Source organism: Drosophila eugracilis, unplaced genomic scaffold (assembly GCF_018153835.1).
Source record: "Drosophila eugracilis isolate 14026-0451.02 unplaced genomic scaffold, ASM1815383v1 contig_2088, whole genome shotgun sequence".
Taxonomy (NCBI): Eukaryota; Metazoa; Arthropoda; class Insecta; order Diptera; family Drosophilidae; genus Drosophila; species Drosophila eugracilis.
The window spans coordinates 6,431,279-6,450,822 of NW_024572964.1; the positions used below are offsets into that span (position 1 = coordinate 6,431,279).

A 19,544-nucleotide genomic window follows, 5' to 3' on the forward strand; every position below is an offset into this window, starting at 1 on the left:
CGCAAGAAAGTGTTTCTCGATTCCAGTACAAGGTGCCAGGACATGTAAGTACAGTTGCCGTTGGACCGCAATGAATAAACTTATGACAGTCGTCGGGATATGGAATGTACGCATTTGATACACTATTTCTGCACAAAGATTGGGCATCAATTGGCAGGGAGCTCGGATCTGTTGAAGTCGATGGAAAAGATGGTGGAGTAGCAGCAGTCGGTAAGGCGTCGGGTAAGGTTGGTAATGGCGTGGAGTCCATACAATTTGAATACTGTGGCGCTACGCAGCGTTGATAAGTCGAACTCCACTGAAGGTTTTGCTCACAGCGAAGGAGGAGAGTTTTATAAAATCGACTACAGTCCCCAGGATATGGACTGTATTTCACTTCATTGTCCGGAATTGGAATGTCTGTATTGCAGTTGGAGAACTGTAGGTAGTCACAGCGATAGTGTACCTCGCTCCAATACAAATTCGTAGGGCACTGTTGGGGAAAGGCCTGTCCATTTTGGCACACGTAATACTTGCGACAGTCGTTGGTATAAGGCAAAAAAACTTTATGATTGGGGTCATCATATGTGGGGCATTGATTATACGGTATAGAAGGTTCGGCAATGATGGGCTACAAAGAACATGATAATTATATATGTTGATATCAATATACATCGGTTGGGGCACTTACCACGACACTGTTAGGGGAGTTAAGCTGACTGCTAACAGCAGCCAGGATAGCCAGTAAAACAATGCAACCTGTTCCTTGCCACACTGAAAAATGTTAGTTATAGTTATAGTTATTAATGTCTTGCAAATTAAGTGTTTTGTAGGTGTTCCTACTTTTGATTTAATCCAGTGAAAGCGCACTGAAGAATTGAATGTTCTGCCTAGGTGACGCCGGCCCTTTTATACCACAATATGCTGTTACTGTTTATCCAGTTGAAGTGTTTAACTGGTATTTATCTTAAAAGAATATTCTTGAAAAAAGACAGTCTCTACTTATTAAAAATTAATCAATATTTTCTTTTGTATAAAGTATATTTAGATTTGCCTTCTTAAGAGAATGTTATATATAAATTTACTTTGATTTGATAAGCCAATAAGATAAATATAATAATCCACTTGACCGGACAAGCTTATCTTTTCAAGGTTGGTTCTGATACGAAACGGTATCAATTAGCCAATAATGCGTATTGTAGTAGCTATGATATATAACAGCACAGAACCATCAAAGGAGTCTCAGATTAAATGGAGAGTTTGCCCGGAGCAATAAAAAGTAAATATTATAATAATTTTCTAATGTCTTTATAATATTCTATATTTTTATCAGTGGAGCACCCATTTCTGCTAACTATATCACTATGTGTGCTGTTTTTCGGGCTCGGCATATCGCAAACTGTTGTAAGACAATCCTTTCCTAACGACTGCCATCGATTCTATGAGACTCACTTGCTGAGCTGCCCTCCGGAGTTCTACTGGAACTCACAACTGCAGAGATGCGATTTACAGGCCAGCGCTGAATGCTCCATTAGTTCAATATCAAATAGGGAAACCGCATTAAAGGCACCGCTTCCCAGTCCAGTTATGGTCACAGCAAATGAGAATCCCAAACTTTCGGAGGTTTGTCACAATAAGCTGGGCCAGCTTATAGCTTACCCAGGTGACTGCACTCGATTCATTCAGTGCGACTATCTGCCCTTTGTAAAAGTCTGTCCCCAATATCTCTTCTGGAACTCCCACTTACTTACATGCGATAAAATGTGTGTTTAATACATAAATCCGTAATAATGAAATCAAACGAATGCCTTTGTGTTTTGTGATTTGTTATTTAAATATTAATTAAAATTGAAAATCGTACGAAATATTTAAAACATGGCAGTGAAACTCTAAAATTATTTGCGAAAAACACTTAAATGCTTAAGGTCAAGCTGCATCAAAATACAAATTGGTTATTGTAGATGGCAGTTGGCTAAGCCTTTCCTACAATTGAGCCCCATTGGAACTGATCTACTATAATATGGGTGGGTTACGGGAATGTGCAGTATGCTTTTCCCTAGCACTTGCCATTGGCGGCTGGTGCTTTGGGCCGGCAGATCTTGCTTCTACCGTTAGCACCGTAAACAATGTTGCAAGAGAAGGTAAAGTAGCCGCACGTCGAGGATTTGGTGTAATATGTCGACTGGAAGTTCTTGTTCTCCTGTGGCGGATTCTTGCTGTTGTCCATGCTACCAGTAACCGACTTGGTGACCGTGACATAACTATCTGGAGCACGTCGTATCGGCTTGTCACCTCGAACGGGACCCTCTTCATTGCTTTCTGGAGTAATCTGCACTCCCTTGGGTGGCAGCTCCAGAGCCTTGGTGTGGAATTTCTTTTCTACATTAACGGTTCCTCGGAATCCCGGTGGTACGGCCTCCGTGGTCGATGGTTCGGTATGGATGACGGCCTTATTGTTCTGCTTTTGCACAACTTGGTATTTTTCACCAGCTACCGGAACTACAACGGCTTTTTGAGTTTGCGTGGGCGATGACTGCTCATAGGCTTGAGATTTTGGAGTTGGTTCTGGTTGCTTAACTATGCTCGCTGGCTTGGGGCTTTCCTCTAGCTTCACCGGCTTCTCGTTGTAGTACTCATCATCATCGTATTCATCCGGTTCAGTTTCATCCTCATCGTCGTATTGAACGGGCTCAGGCTGGTCTGCCTTTCTCGGTGCCAGTTCAGCTTCTTCCTTGGGCTTGGTTGACTTTAACTGAGCTTCTGGGACCCTGTCGGACTCATCTGTAAGCGCAGGTCCACTATAGACAGCATCGGATCGATCAGTAACACTAAAAGATTAAAAAATAAACGTAAATATATATTTACCTACTAAATCAATGTTTTTTTTTTAAAAAAATGGCTTTTTCGTTGTTTTTAAAGATTTATTTGTTTTCTATAACAGAATTACAATAACAAGAAGATACCCTATTATCGTTTTCGTATATTTAACGAATTCTCTAAAAAATAAAGTAAAGTAAAAAACAAAATTTTTGAACTGTGTAACCAATTTTGAACATTTTTTCCCAATTTTCAAACAGTAATACTTTTTAAAGAATGATTTTCTATTCTTTATCTTTGAAATATCAAAATAATAATCATTTAGCAGTTACTCACGCATTGCCATTGTTGCCAAACTGACTGATGGTGTTGAAGAGTTCCCGATTTTGTTCTCTGTAAGATGCCACCTGCTCCTTGGTTCCCGACGCGGATTGTGCAGCGCCATGGTACGAAACGCCAAAGCTGAAATACGAAACCGATTAGATTACCATTTGAGAAACTTCTACTAAGTGATTCTGCGCTACCTGGAGGTTCCGTGAATCTGTGAGCTACTCTGACTAGAGTGGGCGCCAGATGAGGAAGAGGCCTGACCGCCACCATTGGCCGCAGACGGATTGGTTTCCTGACCGGGACGGAAGCCGATCTGTGCTTGTGATGAGGTTTGTCCAGGTCCGCTTGACTGGGCGTCCGCCAGACCACCCTTGTCATTGGCGTGTACCTCGCTCTGACTTTGTTGGATGATGCCACCACTCTGCGACGAGGCCTTGGTGCCGCCGTCCTTAGCCACCTGCACCTGGGCCTGTGACTGGGCAGGTCCTCCTGATCCCTGTGACTGACTTACTGCTCCATCGGCATTACCAGTGACTTGGGCACTGGCCGCACGATCTGCATCGGAGGTCATTGCACTGGCGCTGAAGGTTCCGCCGGAACTATAGGTACCAGACACTTGGGTCTTAGCAGTTCCTCCATTCTTTTTGCCCTGAGCACTTGCTGAGGCCTGTCCGTCGCCAATGGTCGACTCGGCTTGAGAGAATGCGTCGTCAGCACCACCGGTGCCAGTAGGAACTGTAATACCAATATTAAATAAGTTTTTCCAAGTTCTTCATGTAGAGAGAAACTTACCGGCTCCACCAACTCCACCAACAGCGCCTCCAACACCACCAGCTCCAGGAACAACTCCTGTACCATCTGTGTAACGACCTGGTGCCGTAATCTGACCGGGCTGGCCACCGTATCCTGGTTGTCCTACTCCTGTACCAACTGTTCCGCCAACTCCAGGTTGAGTTCCATATCCTGGTTGTCCGCCGTATCCCGGCTGCCCGCCTCCTGATCCAGCTTGTCCACCAACTCCAGGCTGTCCTCCGTATCCCGGCTGACCGACTCCTGTCTGTCCGACAGCTCCTGGCTGAGTTCCATATCCGGGCTGTCCGCCTCCTACTCCTGCCTGTCCACCAACTCCAGGCTGGCCAACATATCCGGGCTGACCGATTCCTTGCTGCCCTCCAGCTCCTGGCTGAGTTCCATATCCGGATGCAGCAACTCCAGGCTGGCTTCCGTATCCGGGTTGTCCACCAGTGACACCAGACTGTCCACCAACTCCAGGTTGTCCTCCGTATCCGGCCTGGCCGACACTTGGCTGAGTTCCGTATACACCAGTGCCAGATCCTGTCGGTCCGCCAACTCCTGTCTGAGTTCCGTATCCAGGTTGTCCAACTCCTGTTGGTCCAGCACCGCCTTGCTGAGTTCCGTAACTAGGCTGAGTGGCGTATCCTGGTTGGCTTCCACCTGAGCCACCTAATCCTATCTGTCCTCCAGTTCCAGTTTGTGATCCGTATCCGGGTTGAGATCCACCAAGTCCAGGCTGACCTCCGACTCCCTGTTGAGTTCCATATCCAGGCTGAGATGCACCAATCCCTTGTTGACTTCCACCAACTCCAGGTGAAGTTCCATATACAGGTTGTCCTCCACTGACTCCTGTCAGACTGCCAACTCCAGGTTGTCCTCCATAACCAGGTTGGGCACCTCCGGTCTGTCCAGTTCCGAGTCCAGCCTGTCCTGCAACCCCGGGTTGGCCTCCGTATCCGGGCTGGCCGACTCCTGATTGTCCTCCCGCTCCAGGCAGGCTTCCTGCCTGTCCCGCCACTCCAGGCTGAGTTAAATATGCGGGCGATCCGCCATATGTTGGTTGACTACCATATATAGGCTGCACGCCACCGACTCCTGATTGTCCGCCAACCCCAGACTGGCTTCCGTATCCGGGTTGTCCAACACCCTGCTGAGTTCCGTATCCTGGTTGAGTTCCGTATCCTGACTGGATTCCACCGATTCCGGGCTGACTTCCATATCCCGGTTGTACACCAGCGACACCTGACTGTCCACCAACTCCAGGTTGTCCTCCGTATCCGGCCTGGCCGACACTTGGCTGAGTTCCATATACCCCAGTTCCAGATCCTGCCGGTCCGCCAACTCCTGGCTGACTTCCGTATCCTGGTTGACCCGGTTGAGCACCAACTCCGGGTTGACCTGCGTACCCTGGCTGTAATGCTCCTGGCTGCGTTCCATAACCAGGGGATCCACTTATTCCAGGCTGTCCAACAACTCCAGATTGTCCTCCGTATCCAGGTTGTCCAACTCCTGCCTGTCCACCAACTCCAGGCTGACTTCCATACCCAGGTTGACCTGCATAACCTGGCTGACCGATTCCTGGTTGCCCGACCCCTGGCTGTGTTCCATAACCAGGTTGGACCCCATATCCTGGCTGTCCTCCACTTACTCCTGTCTGACTAACTCCAGGTTGTCCTCCGTATTGGCCAACTCCTGCCTGACCACCAGCTCCAGGCTGGCTTCCGTATCCGGGTTGTCCACCAACTCCAGGTTGACCTAAGTATCCAGGCTGGCCGATTCCTGTGTGTCCATATCCGGGGGATCCACTTAGTCCAGACTGGCTTCCGTATCCGGGTTGTCCTCCACTGATACCCGTCTGTCCGCCAACTCCCGGTTGAGTTCCAAAACCGGGCTGTGCGCCTCCTACTCCTGTCTGTCCACCAACTCCAGGTTGTCCTCCGTACCCGGGCTGACTGACTCCTGTCTGTCCTGTAGCTCCAGGCTGGGTTCCGTATCCAGGCGATCCACTAACTCCAGGCTGACTTCCGTATATGGGTTGTCCACCACTGACACCGCCAACTCCCGGTTGAGTTCCGTAACTGGGCTGACTGCCTCCAACTCCTGCTTGTCCTCCAACTCCAGGTTGTCCTCCGTATGTGGGCTGACCGACTCCTGTCTGTCCCCCTGCACCTGGCTGCGATCCATATCCAGGAGTTCCCCCTACTCCAGGCTGACTTCCGTATCCGGGTTGTCCTCCACTGAATCCCGTTTGTCCGCCAATTCCAGGTTGACTTCCGTGACCTGCCTGTCCACCAACCCCAGGTTGTCCTCCGTACCCGGGCTGAACGAGTGCTGTCTGTCCTCCAGCACCTGGCTGAGTTCCATATCCAAGAGTACCACCAACTCCAGGCTGACTTCCGTATCCGGGTTGACCTCCACTGATACCCGTCTGTCCGCCAACTCCCGGTTGAGTTCCAAAACCGGGCTGTCCGCCTCCTACTCCCGTCTGTCCACCAACTCCGGGCAGTCCTCCGTATCCGGGCTGGCCGGTTCCTGTCTGTCCCCCAGCTCCTGGCTGCGTTCCATATCCAGATGATCCGGGCTGTCCTCCACTGACGTAACTGGGCTGTCCGCCTCCTACCCCTGTCTGTCCACCAACTCCTGGTTGTCCTCCAGCTCCTGGCTGCGTTCCATATCCAGGTGATCCGGGTTGTACTGCACTGACACCAGTCTGTCCACCAACACCCGGTTGGGTTCCATAACCGGGCTGTCCGGCTCCTACTCCTGTCTGTCCACCAACTCCTGGTTGTCCTCCAGCTCCTGGCTGCGTTCCATATCCAGATGATCCGGGTTGTCCTCCACTGACACCAGTTTGTCCGCCAACTCCCGGTTGTCCTCCGTAACCGGGCTGACCGACTCCTGTCTGTCCTCCAGCACCTGGCTGGGATCCATATCCAGGAGTTCCACCTACTCCAGGCTGACTTACGTAGCCGGGTTGTCCTCCACTAACTCCCGGCTGACCGCTTCCTACTCCTGTCTGTCCACCAACTCCGGGCTGTCCTCCGTATCCGGGCTGGCCAGCTCCTGTCTGTCCCCCAGCTCCTGGCTGAGTTCCATATCCAGGTGATCCGGGTTGTCCTCCACTGATACCCGTCTGACCGCCAACTCCTGGTTGTGTTCCATAACCGGGCTGTCCGCCTCCTACTCCTGTCTGTCCACCAACTCCTGGTTGTCCTCCAGCTCCTGGCTGAGTTCCATATCCAGGCGTTCCGGGTTTTCCTCCACTGATACCCGTCTGTCCGCCAACTCCCGGTTGTGATCCGTATCCGGGCTGTCCGCCTCCTACTCCTGACTGTCCACTGACTCCGGGCTGCCCTCCGTAGACGGGCTGGCCGGCTCCTGCCTGACCTCCAACTCCTGGTTGTCTTCCGAATCCTGGCTGACCTCCAACTCCAGACTGACCACCCAATCCTCCCTGCGTGCCTGTATTAGGAATTAAAGGATTGTTAATAGCTAAACACATTTTCGTTCTCGACTCACCTGCTCCCGGTAGGCTAATGATAGTAGCGGGTCTGCCGACCCCGCCGGATCCACTAGCATCCAGAATGCCGGATGAAGGATAATCCGTTTGGTAGCCAGCACATCCATTGCAGTCTCCTGATGAAAACTGACTCTGGGCCTGACCCATGCCATGGGTACCAGCTAATAGAGTTTTAGGTCAATCAGCAAAGTGATCATAGTTAAGGAATGGACCGGACTTACAGACAGTTGACCGAGATCCATTTTCGCTAGCCTCCGCCTCGGCCTTGCCATCCTCCTCGGGCTTGCCGAAGTTTAAGTACTGAGACTGGGTTTGTCCCCTTGAACTGCAAGAAAACAATCAAGTTTTACAGTTATCTTAAAGTTATACAGTTATATTACTCACTAGCCTCTGCCGCTTCTTTTCTCTCTCTGCAGGTCGGTCAGAACAGAAAGCTCATCTTCATTCGATAGTACATTTTCCTGAAAGTTAATGAAACAAATTAAGTTCAATGCTAATGCCAGCCTAATCACTAAGTATTAAACATGTGTCTGCAAGTGTCCCCAATTTGAGGCTGCTCTTAAAAACTGACCTTGGTCAAATTAGGTCTTATCGCCTACTATTCGAACGGAGTTCATTTACATTGAACTACTCTAGTTCGATTCAGCGAGTGAGTGACACATGGCAAACACTCGGGCACTAACTAGTTCTTTTGGGATTCATTAACAATTCGGAAACTTACGATGGCAGCTCCATTTGCGCTTGCCACGACGAGAAGCACGGCGCCAAGTAGCAGGCCCAAGCGAAAGGGCAACATTTCAATAAATTATATTCTGAATCCAATTGAAATGCGTCGGTCGACGCCGTCGCAGCACAACCAGCAAACTGTAAGATGAAATTAAATTGTATTATCAACACATTATATAGATGCGTGTTATTATTAGTTTCTACTCCTTCCCACTTTTTGTTGTCTGTCACTTTCAGGGGTTATCACTATTTCTTTTAAATGAGCACGCACGACGATGTTAGATGCCAAAAAAGAAGGCAATCGATCTTGGGTTTAATTTCAGACTAATTATGTAATCGGTAGTTTGATTATCGTTTTTCAGTTTTATTTTTTAACAAACAAGCATGCATCCTTGAAGAGTTAGGCATTATCCTTCTACATAAATGAGCTTGTGATTAGCACTTTTAATTTGTTCTAATTTCGGAGCTTTTTTAACAACTCTAAAAACTCTTTATCCTTACGATCCTTTTAAATACAGTTTTAAGACAGAGAAGTAAAAAATGTGTTTGATGGGTTTTTATATTTTTGTTTTTAAGAAATTGTTTGTTTTTGAATTAATTTCTTTTTATTATTCATTCTTTTCTTTTCTGAAATGTTCACTTTTTATTTTTAAAGTCATTTTCTTTATTCACAAACACATTCCTATAAAGTTTTTAAAACTTTTTTAAACACATCACATCACAGTTTTTTCTTAAGCTCAACGTTGATATGCTCTTAGGTTGTTAAGTTAATTGGGAGATTGCCTTAACCCGTTTAATCTTTGAGTATAAGTTTATTTTTCTATTAATCCTTGTTATTTTTGCATCCTTGCTTTGGGAGTACATGTTTTTCTGAACATACTTCTTCGCCTGCGGGTTTTAGGATACCAAGGGAAACTTTCCGATTTGCTTCCGATCGCGACAACTGCTAGATTGCGAATAACACTGGGCTGTACGAGCATCAAAACTCTAGAGCTTCAGCAGAACTCAAATTCATTGAAGGCAAGCAATTTCCAATACATTTGCATTTAGCCAGCGGGCAGCATGAGCATGAATATTTATGTAGGATCCACACCAGTACAGAGTACTGGTATCTGTGAGGCGGATCAGGGCACTTAGAGCACCCCGAGCTTGGAACTCGTCGCCAGCGCCATTCATTCGAGTGTCTATTCCATTACGTATCAGCGCTTTGATCGTGTCAATCGATCACTTGGTCGCCTGGCAATGGAAGGGGGGCAGCGCTGACGTCCCACCCTTCGACAAATGAGTTTCTGGGGGCATTACAACATCATAGTCTTCGCCAAGACGCGGATGGGGGACTCTTTTGACCCATTTTAAGGAAATGTGCTGGCATTTATTAGCATATAAAGATACGCAATTGTATATCTCTTGGATACAACTTTCAAGTGTGTCCCTGTCCACAGCTCGTTCGCTTGAGACTTGTTATGGTCTCTTCGCGTCTGGTGAACGTTTAATCAATTTAGCTTTCGATTTCCCAAGGCACTTATTTGTTTTTACAAATCAAAAATTGGCGGAAGTAATTTACTGGGATAACCTTTTAGACCCTAAATTTGCTTTCGCTTTTAGCTCAGTCTGCCCATCGTCATATCTATATATAGAGCATCCTCTACAAGCCCCCATTCAATGTTGAGTTCGGCTTCCCTTATCGGCTGAAAGCTTCTCTATGAAACCATGTGTTTAAATTGAACTCGAGCATTAAATTTAATTTTTTTTGGAAAGACCAATCGTCTGTATGGGGTATGTTTCAAGGCTAGTAATATTTTTAATTGAAACCTAGATTGATAAGATCTACAAAAAAGCCTAGAAGTATTACGAATTTGTATGCAGTCAACTTTATACCCACTGTATCGGTTAAGCATGCTAAATAACATAATATACTTAAATTGGATAATTGTGAATTATCTTTCTTTTTGAGTGTAAATAAGTCCTAACCTTATTATTATTGTGTTGCAACCCTAATTTAGTAGAAGAACGTTTAATTTGAATAAAGTTTTTAATAGGGTATAGTAAAGTACCAAAGTGCGTTTATGGAAATAAATTTGCATGCATCCAAAAACAGAATCTATTGGGAACATCTTAAAAAGCGTAAATGAAACTGAAAAGTTTTTTCTTGCTTCATTAAGCATTGAGCTGGGTTTAACATTGAGTTTGTTTATTAACAAATATTTACAAATTTTCTACTTCTTTTAATAGCATAAATACATTTGTTTTATCGTTATATTGTATTCCTGTCTTATGGAGAATGTTCCTGCAGTGAATCTGAAAAGAATGTATTTAATTTTTATACTTATTTTTTCATGAAAAATCAACTTACATTTATTTGCAGAACCTCTGTGACTTTCCGCATACTTCACTTAGAGGGTTCCAGTAAAGACCCGAGTTACAGCTCATCACAATACCTCTCGAGCCAAAACATTTGATGTACTTCGAGCAATCGCTTTGCAAAACACCAAAATTCATACCAAGTGCACATGCAACCGATTCATATGCTCGCACATCCTTACAGTATTCACTCGTCCAATCACACCCTTTTATCACTGGGTTCCAGTACAGAGGCTCGGGACACTTGCGCTCTAATGGTTCACCGTTACTACATTGCAGATATTTGGTACAGTCGCTTGGATGAGCCAGGAAATCAACTCCAGGGCCGCAAACGATTTGTTCTGGGTCAGTAATTTCATCATTATAGTAGCAAACAGTGGCATCTCCACAGCAGAAAAACTTCTTGTAGTCCCAATAAAGAGTGGGCGGGCAGTCCATATATAATTCTTGCCCATTACTACACTGAATGTATTTATGGCAATTCGTTGGATGTGGTAGGTATTGATTCCCGCTTCTACAAGATAGAGGTGCTAAAGTTGAAGTAGGGGTAGCAAGGGAACTTGTTGGGGAACTTGAAGAAGGCGAAACAGAACTACTTGTAGTGCTTCCTACTGTTGTGGTACTTGTATCTGGAATCGGTGTGGAATCTTTACTTGTGGTGTTTTCTCCTGGTGAAGAAGTTGAGTCCTGAGCAGCTGTGGTGGTGTCCTCTGGCCCTTTAGTTGTTTCAGTACTACTTCCACCAGGAAACAGCGTAGAATCTTGTACAGTACTGCTCTCTTCAGGATTATTCGTAGTAGGTTGAGAAACTGTAGAACTTTCATTAGGAACTGATGTTGAGATCTCTATTGTGGTACTTTCTTTAGGTTCAGCTGTAGTTGTTTCGTCTGAAATTGGTGTGGATTCGTCTTCGGTAGTGTCATCTTTAGGACCAGCTGTTGTAGTTTCATCAGGAATCGTTGTTGACTCTTCAACAGTAGTGTCATTCTCAGGTCCAGCTGTTGTAGTTTCGTCAGGTATCGTTGTGGATTCCTCAATGGTAGTGTCATCCTCAGGTCCAGCAGTTGTAGTTTCGTCAGGAATCGTTGTTGACTCTTCAACGGTAGTGTCATCCTCAGGTCCAGCTGTTGTAGTTTCATCAGGAATCGTTGTGGAGTCCTCTACGGTAGTGTCATCCTTAGGTCCAGCTGTTGTAGTTTCGTCAGGAATCGTTGTTGACTCTTCAACAGTAGTGTCATCCTCAGGCCCAGCTGTTGTAGTTTCATCAGGAATCGTTGTTGACTCTTCAACAGTAGTGTCATCCTCAGGCCCAGCTGTTGTAGTTTCATCAGGAATCGTTGTTGACTCTTCAACAGTAGTGTCATCCTCAGGTCCAGCTGTTGTAGTTTCGTCAGGAATCGTTGTTGACTCTTCAACAGTAGTGTCATCCTCAGGTCCAGCTGTTGTAGTTTCATCAGGAATCGTTGTGGAGTCCTCTACGGTAGTTTCTTCCTCAGGTCCAGCTGTTGTAGTTTCATCAGGAATCGTTGTGGAGTCCTCTACGGTAGTGTCATCCTCAGGTCCAGCTGTTGTAGTTTCTTCAGGAATCGTTGTTGACTCTTCAACAGTAGTGTCATCCTCAGGTCCAGCTGTTGTAGATTCATCAGGAATCGTTGTGGAGTCCTCTACGGTAGTGTCATCCTCAGGTCCAGCTGTTGTAGTTTCGTCAGGGAATCGTTGTTGACTCTTCAACAGTAGTGTCATCCTCAGGTCCAGCTGTTGTAGTTTCGTCAGGAATCGTTGTTGACTCTTCAACAGTAGTGTCATCCTCAGGTCCAGCTGTTGTAGTTTCGTCAGGAATGGTTGTTGACTCTTCAACAGTAGTGTCATCCTCAGGTCCAGCTGTTGTAGTTTCATCAGGAATCGTTGTGGAGTCCTCTACGGTAGTGTCATCCTCAGGACCAGCTGTTGTAGTTTCGTCAGGAATTGTTGTTGACTCTGCAACAGTAGTGTCATCCTCAGGGCCAGCTGTTGTAGTTTCATCAGGAATCGTTGTGGAGTCCTCTACGGTAGTGTCATCCTCAGGTCCAGCTGTTGTAGTTTCGTCAGGAATCGTTGTTGACTCTTCAACAGTAGTGTCATCCTCAGGTCCAGCTGTTGTAGTTTCATCAGGAATCGTTGTGGAGTCCTCTGCGGTAGTGTCAGCTGTTGTAGTTTCGTCAGAAATCGTTGTTGACTCTTCAACAGTAGTGTCATCCTCAGGTCCAGCTGTTGTAGTTTCATCAGGAATCGTTGTGGAGTCCTCTACGGTAGTGTCATCCTCAGGTCCAGCTGTTGTAGTTTCGTCAGGAATCGTTGTTGACTCTTCAACAGTAGTGTCATCCTCAGGTCCAGCTGTTGTAGTTTCATCAGGAATCGTTGTGGAGTCCTCTACGGTAGTGTCATCCTCAGGTCCAGCTGTTGTAGTTTCGTCAGGAATCGTTGTTGACTCTTCAACAGTAGTGTCATCCTCAGGCTCAGCTGTTGTAGTTTCATCAGGAATCGTTGTGGAGTCCTCTACGGTAGTGTCATCCTCAGGTCCAGCTGTTGTAGTTTCATCAGGAATCGTTGTGGAGTCCTCTACGGTAGTGTCATCCCTCAGGTCCAGCTGTTGTAGTTTCGTCAGGAATCGTTGTTGACTCTTCAACAGTAGTGTCATCCTCAGGTCCAGCTGTTGTAGTTTCATCAGGAATCGTTGTGGAGTCCTCTACGGTAGTTTCATCCTCAGGTCCAGCTGTTGTAGTTTCGTCAGGAAACGTTGTTGACTCTTCAACAGTAGTGTCATCCTCAGGCCCAGCTGTTGTAGTTTCGTCAGTAATCGTTGTTGACTGTTCAACAGTAGTGTCATCCTCAGGTCCAGCTGTTGTAGTTTCATCAGGAATCGTTGTGGAGTCCTCTACGGTAGTTTCATCCTCAGGTCCAGCTGTTGTAGTTTCGTCAGGAATCGTTGTTGACTCTTCAACAGTAGTGTCATCCTCAGGTCCAGCTGTTGTAGTTTCATCAGGAATCGTTGTGGAGTCCTCTACGGTAGTGTCATCCTCAGGTCCAGCTGTTGTAGTCTCGTAAGGAATCGTTGTGGTGTCCTCTACGGTAGTGTCAGCTGTTGTAGTTCGTCAGAAATCGTTGTTGACTCTTCAACAGTAGTGTCATCCTCAGGTCCAGCTGTTGTAGTTTCATCAGGAATCGTTGTGGAGTCCTCTACGGTAGTGTCATCCTCAGGTCCAGCTGTTGTAGTTTCGTCAGGAATCGTTGTTGACTCTTCAACAGTAGTGTCATCCTCAGGCTCAGATGTTGTAGTTTCATCAGGAATCGTTGTGGAGTCCTCTACGGTAGTGTCATCCTCATGTCCAGCTATTGTAGTTTCATCAGGAATCGTTGTAGAGTCCTCTACGGTAGTGTCATCCTCAGGTCCAGATGTTGTAGTTTCGTCAGGAATCGTTGTTGACTCTTCAACAGTAGTGTCATCCTCAGGTCCAGCTGTTGTAGTTTCATCAGGAATCGTTGTGGAGTCCTCTACGGTAGTGTCATCCTCAGGACCAGCTGTTGTAGTTTCGTCAAGAATCGTTGTTGACTCTTCAACAGTAGTTTCATCCTCAGGCCCAGCTGTTGTAGCTTCATCAGGAATCGTTGTGGAGTCCTTTACGGTATTGTCATCCTCAGGTCCAGCTGTTGTAGTTTCATCAGGAATCGTTGTGAAGTCCTCTACGGTAGTATCATCCTCAGGTCCAGCTGTTGTAGTTTCGTCAGGAATCGTTGTTGACTCTTCAACAGTAGTGTCATCCTCAGGTCCAGCTGTTGTAGTTTCATCAGGAATCGTTGTGGAGTCCTCTACGGTAGTTTCATCCTCAGGTCCAGCTGTTGTAGTTTCGTCAGAAATCGTTGTTGACTCTTCAACAGTAGTGTCATCCTCAGCTGTTGTAGTTTCATCAGGAATCGTTGTGGAGTCCTCTACGGTAGTTTCATCCTCAGGTCCAGCTGTTGTAGTTTCGTCAGGAATCGTTGTTGACTCTTCAACAGTAGTGTCATCCTCAGGCCCAGCTGTTGTAGTTTCGTCAGGAATCGTTGATGACTCTTCAACAGTAGTGTCATCCTCAGGTCCAGCTGTTGTAGTTTCATCAGGAATCGTTGTGGAGTCCTCTACGGTAGTTTCATCCTCAGGTCCAGCTGTTGTAGTTTCGTAAGGAATCGTTGTTGACTCTTCAACAGTAGTGTCATCCTCAGGCCCAGCTGTTGTAGTTTCATCAGGAATCGTTGTGGAGTCCTCTAAGGAAGTGTCATCCTCAGGTCCAGCTGTTGTAGTTTCATCAGGAATCGTTGTGGAGTCCTCTACAGTCGTGTCATCCTCAGGTCCAGCTGTTGTAGTTTCGTCAGGAATCGTTGTTGACTCTTTAACAGTAGTGTCATCCTCAGGTCCAGCTGTTGTAGTTTCATCAGGAATCGTTGTGGAGTCCTCTACGGTAGTGTCATCCTCAGGTCCAGCTGTTGTAGTTTCGTCAGGAATCGTTGTTGACTCTTCAACAGTAGTGTCATCCTCAGGTCCAGCTGTTGTAGTTTCATAAGGAATCGTTGTGGAGTCCTCTACGGTAGTGTCATCCTCAGGTCCAGCTGTTGTAGTTTCGTCAGGAATCGTTGTTGACTCTTCAACAGTAGTGTCATCCTCAGGTCCAGCTGTTGTAGTTTCATCAGGAATCGTTGTGGAGTCCTCTACGGTTGTGTCATCCTCAGGTCCAGCTGTTGCAGTTTCGTCAGGAATCGTTGTGGTGTCCTCTACGGTAGTGTCATCCTCAAGTCTAGCTGTTGTAGTTTCGTCAGGAATCGTTGTTGACTCTTCAACAGTAGTGTCATCCTCAGGTCCAGCTGTTGTAGTTTCATCAGGAATCGTTGTGGAGTCCTCTACGGTAGTGTCATCCTCAGGACCAGCTGTTGTAGTTTCGTCAAGAATCGTTGTTGACTCTTCAACAGAAGTTTCATCCTCAGGCCCAGCTGTTGTAGCTTCATCAGGAATCGTTGTGGAGTCCTTTACGGTATTGTCATCCTCAGGTCCAGCTGTTGTAGTTTCATCAGGAATCGTTGTGAAGTCCTCTACGGTAGTATCATCCTCAGGTCCAGCTGTTGTAGTTTCGTCAGGAATCGTTGTTGACTCTTCAACAGTAGTGTCATCCTCAGGTCCAGCTGTTGTAGTTTCATCAGGAATCGTTGTGGAGTCCTCTACGGTAGTTTCATCCTCAGGTCCAGCTGTTGTAGTTTCGTCAGAAATCGTTGTTGACTCTTCAACAGTAGTGTCATCCTCAGCTGTTGTAGTTTCATCAGGAATCGTTGTGGAGTCCTCTACGGTAGTTTCATCCTCAGGTCCAGCTGTTGTAGTTTCGTCAGGAATCGTTGTTGACTCTTCAACAGTAGTGTCATCCTCAGGTCCAGCTGTTGTAGTTTCATCAGGAATCGTTGTTGACTCTTCAACAGTAGTGTCATCCTCAGGCCCAGCTGTTGTAGTTTCATCAGGAATCGTTGTGGAGTCCTCTACGGTAGTGTCATCCTCAGGTCCAGCTGTTGTAGTTTCGTCAGGAATCGTTGTTGACTCTTCAACAGTAGTGTCATCCTCAGGCCCAGCTGTTGTAGTTTCGTCAGGAATCGTTGTGGAGTCCTCTACGGTAGTGTCATCCTCAGGTCCAGCTGTTGTAGTTTCGTCAGGAATCGTTGTTGACTCTTCAACAGTAGTGTCATCCTCAGGTCCAGCTGTTGTAGTTTCATCAGGAATCGTTGTGGAGTCCTCTACGGTTGTGTCATCCTCAGGTCCAGCTGTTGCAGTTTCGTCAGGAATCGTTGTGGTGTCCTCTACGGTAGTGTCATCCTCAAGTCCAGCTGTTGTAGTTTCGTCAGGAATCGTTGTTGACTCTTCAACAGTAGTGTCATCCTCAGGTCCAGCTGTTGTAGTTTCATCAGGAATCGTTGTGGAGTCCTCTACGGTAGTGTCATCCTCAGGACCAGCTGTTGTAGTTTCGTCAAGAATCGTTGTTGACTCTTCAACAGAAGTTTCATCCTCAGGCCCAGCTGTTGTAGCTTCATCAGGAATCGTTGTGGAGTCCTTTACGGTATTGTCATCCTCAGGTCCAGCTGTTGTAGTTTCATCAGGAATCGTTGTGAAGTCCTCTACGGTAGTATCATCCTCAGGTCCAGCTGTTGTAGTTTCGTCAGGAATCGTTGTTGACTCTTCAACAGTAGTGTCATCCTCAGGTCCAGCTGTTGTAGTTTCATCAGGAATCGTTGTGGAGTCCTCTACGGTAGTTTCATCCTCAGGTCCAGCTGTTGTAGTTTCGTCAGAAATCGTTGTTGACTCTTCAACAGTAGTGTCATCCTCAGCTGTTGTAGTTTCATCAGGAATCGTTGTGGAGTCCTCTACGGTAGTTTCATCCTCAGGTCCAGCTGTTGTAGTTTCGTCAGGAATCGTTGTTGACTCTTCAACAGTAGTGTCATCCTCAGGTCCAGCTGTTGTAGTTTCATCAGGAATCGTTGTTGACTCTTCAACAGTAGTGTCATCCTCAGGCCCAGCTGTTGTAGTTTCATCAGGAATCGTTGTGGAGTCCTCTACGGTAGTGTCATCCTCAGGTCCAGCTGTTGTAGTTTCGTCAGGAATCGTTGTTGACTCTTCAACAGTAGTGTCATCCTCAGGCCCAGCTGTTGTAGTTTCGTCAGGAATCGTTGTTGAGTCTTCAACAGTAGTGTCATCCTCAGGTCCAGCTGTTGTAGATTCATCAGGAATCGTTGTGGAGTCCTCTACGGTAGTTTCATCCTCAGGTCCAGCTGTTGTAGTTTCGTAAGGAATCGTTGTTGACTCTTCAACAGTAGTGTCATCCTCAGGCCCAGCTGTTGTAGTTTCATCAGGAATCGTTGTGGAGTCCTCTAAGGTAGTGTCATCCTCAGGTCCAGCTGTTGTAGTTTCATCAGGAATCGTTGTGGAGTCCTCTACAGTCGTGTCATCTTCAGGTCCAGCTGTTGTAGTTTCGTCAGGAATCGTTGTTGACTCTTTAACAGTAGTGTCATCCTCAGGTCCAGCTGTTGTAGTTTCATCAGGAATCGTTGTGGAGTCCTCTACGGTAGTGTCATCCTCAGGTCCAGCTGTTGTAGTTTCGTCAGGAATCGTTGTTGACTCTTCAACAGTAGTGTCATCCTCAGGTACAGCTGTTGTAGTTTCATCAGGAATCGTTGTGGAGTCCTCCACGGTAGTGTCATCCTCAGGTCCAGCTGTTGTAGTTTCGTCAGGAATCGTTGTTGACTCTTCAACAGTAGTGTCATCCTCAGGTCCAGCTGTTGTAGTTTCATCAGGAATCGTTGTGGAGTCTTCTACGGTTGTGTCATCCTCAGGTCCAGCTGTTGTAGTTTCGTCAGGAATCGTTGTGGTGTCCTCTACGGTAGTGTCATCCTCAAGTCCAGCTGTTGTAGTTTCGTCAGGAATCGTTGTTGACTCTTCAACAGTAGTGTCATCCTCAGGTCCAGCTGTTGTAGTTTCGTCAGGAATCGTTGTGGTGTCCTCTACGGTAGTGTCATCCTCAGGTCCAGCTGTTGTAGTTTCGTCAGGAATCGTTGTTGACTCTTCAACAGTAGTGTCATCCTCAGGTCCAGCTGTTGTAGTTTCATCAGGAATCGTTGTGGAGTCCTCTACGGTAGTGTCATCCTCAGGTCCAGCTGTTGTAGTTTCGTCAGGAATCGTTGTGGAGTCCTCTACGGTAGTGTCATCCTCAGGTCCGGCTGTTGTTGTTTCGTCTGAAATTGGTGTGGATTCCTCTACAGTCGTGTCATCCTCAGGTCCAGATATTGTAGTTTCGTCAGGAATCGTTGTTGAGTCTTCAACAGTAGTGTCATCCTCAGGTCCAGCTGTTGTAGTTTCATCAGGAATCGTTGTGGAGTCCTCTACGGTAGTTGTTGACTCTTCAACAGTAGTGTCATCCTCAGGTCCAGCTGTTGTTGTTTCGTCTGAATTTGGTGTGGATTCCTCTACAGTCGTGTCATCCTCAGGTCCAGCTGTTGTAGTTTCGTCAGGAATCGTTGTTGAGTCTTCAACAGTAGTGTCATCCTCAGGTCCAGCTGTTGTAGTTTCATCAGGAATCGTTGTGGAGTCCTCTACGGTAGTTTCTTCCACAGGTCCAGCTGTTGTAGTTTCGTCAGGAATCGTTGTTGACTCTTCAACAGTAGTGTCATCCTCAGGTCCAGCTGTTGTAGTTTCATCAGGAATCGTTGTGGAGTCCTCTACGGTAGTGTCATCCTCAGGTCCAGCTGTTGTTGTTTCGTCAGGAATCGTTGTGGAGTCCTCTACGGTAGTGTCATCCTCAGGTCCAGCTGTTGTAGTTTCTTCAGGAATCGTTGTTGACTCTTCAACAGTAGTGTTATTCTCAGGTCCCGCTGTTGTAGTTTCATCAGGAATCGTTGTGGATTCCTCTACGATGGTGTTATCCTCAGATCCAGCTGTTGTAGTTTCATCAAGAATCGTTGTGGATTCCTCTACGGTAGTGTTATCCTCAGGCCCAGCTGTTGTAGTTTCGTCTGGTATTGGTGTTAATCCCGTTACTGTTTTTGTTACGATTGTTTTATTTTGGTTATCTGTTTCCGGTACATTATTGACTATAGCTCGGTTTTTGAAAGTTGGTGACTCCCGATCGTATTTATTTTCGAGGTAACGAATAACTTTTTCTGCTGGCAGAAGTTTATTAAACTGGCCATCCACTTGAATAATTTGTTCTTTTAAGGTTTTAGTATTCTCGGACTTTACGAGTACTACTTTAAGAAATATCACTGTTAACAGAAGGCATATTATAAAGTCTTTAAGTGACAGCCTATTTGTATTCATCACTACCGATTTTCGTTCGAATTTTACAGAAGCATTTGACCAAATGATACCTGTGCTTTGTGCATTCATATTTATAACCCCAATTGAAGCTCATTCGCCATCTTATCTGATCTTTTTTGCGAAGCCCGTTATCTTTAAGAGGAACTCAATTGAATTGCC

General features: G+C 46.3%; 3 protein-coding genes across 4 annotated transcripts; 1 reads left to right on the forward strand and 2 right to left on the reverse strand.

Annotated features, from left to right (window-relative positions):
- Positions 1–104: 104 nt before the first annotated feature.
- LOC108107537 (peritrophin-1) lies at positions 105–1,752 on the forward strand. The gene is made up of 2 exons (XM_041817910.1): positions 105–210; positions 1,313–1,752. The coding sequence occupies exons 1-2, from the start codon at positions 105–107 to the stop codon at positions 1,750–1,752; spliced, it is 546 nt and encodes a 181-aa protein (XP_041673844.1).
- A 36-nt stretch (positions 1,753–1,788) lies between these two features.
- On the reverse strand, positions 1,789–9,143 carry LOC108107946 (collagen alpha-2(IV) chain). Of its 2 annotated transcripts, XM_017215778.1 has the most exons (10): positions 9,048–9,143; positions 8,163–8,305; positions 7,826–7,902; positions 7,663–7,766; positions 7,441–7,602; positions 6,334–7,383; positions 3,919–5,760; positions 3,321–3,861; positions 3,133–3,258; positions 1,789–2,807 (listed from the first exon to the last, which is right to left on the reverse strand). In XM_017215778.1, the coding sequence occupies exons 2-10, from the start codon at positions 8,235–8,237 to the stop codon at positions 2,036–2,038; spliced, it is 4,749 nt and encodes a 1,582-aa protein (XP_017071267.1). In that variant the 5' UTR covers positions 8,238–8,305; positions 9,048–9,143; the 3' UTR covers positions 1,789–2,035. The 2 variants fall into 2 exon arrangements, with proteins under 2 accessions (XP_017071267.1, XP_017071266.1); XM_017215777.1 differs by having other exon boundaries at positions 3,919–7,383.
- Positions 9,144–10,337: 1,194 nt separating this feature from the next.
- Positions 10,338–19,454, reverse strand: LOC108107538 (mucin-12). The gene is made up of 10 exons (XM_041817911.1): positions 19,061–19,454; positions 16,572–18,301; positions 15,846–16,508; positions 15,464–15,644; positions 13,716–15,340; positions 12,530–13,154; positions 11,857–12,168; positions 11,182–11,328; positions 10,521–11,136; positions 10,338–10,465 (listed from the first exon to the last, which is right to left on the reverse strand). The coding sequence occupies exons 1-9, from the start codon at positions 19,452–19,454 to the stop codon at positions 10,523–10,525; spliced, it is 6,291 nt and encodes a 2,096-aa protein (XP_041673845.1). The 3' UTR covers positions 10,338–10,465; positions 10,521–10,522.
- Positions 19,455–19,544: the final 90 nt, after the last annotated feature.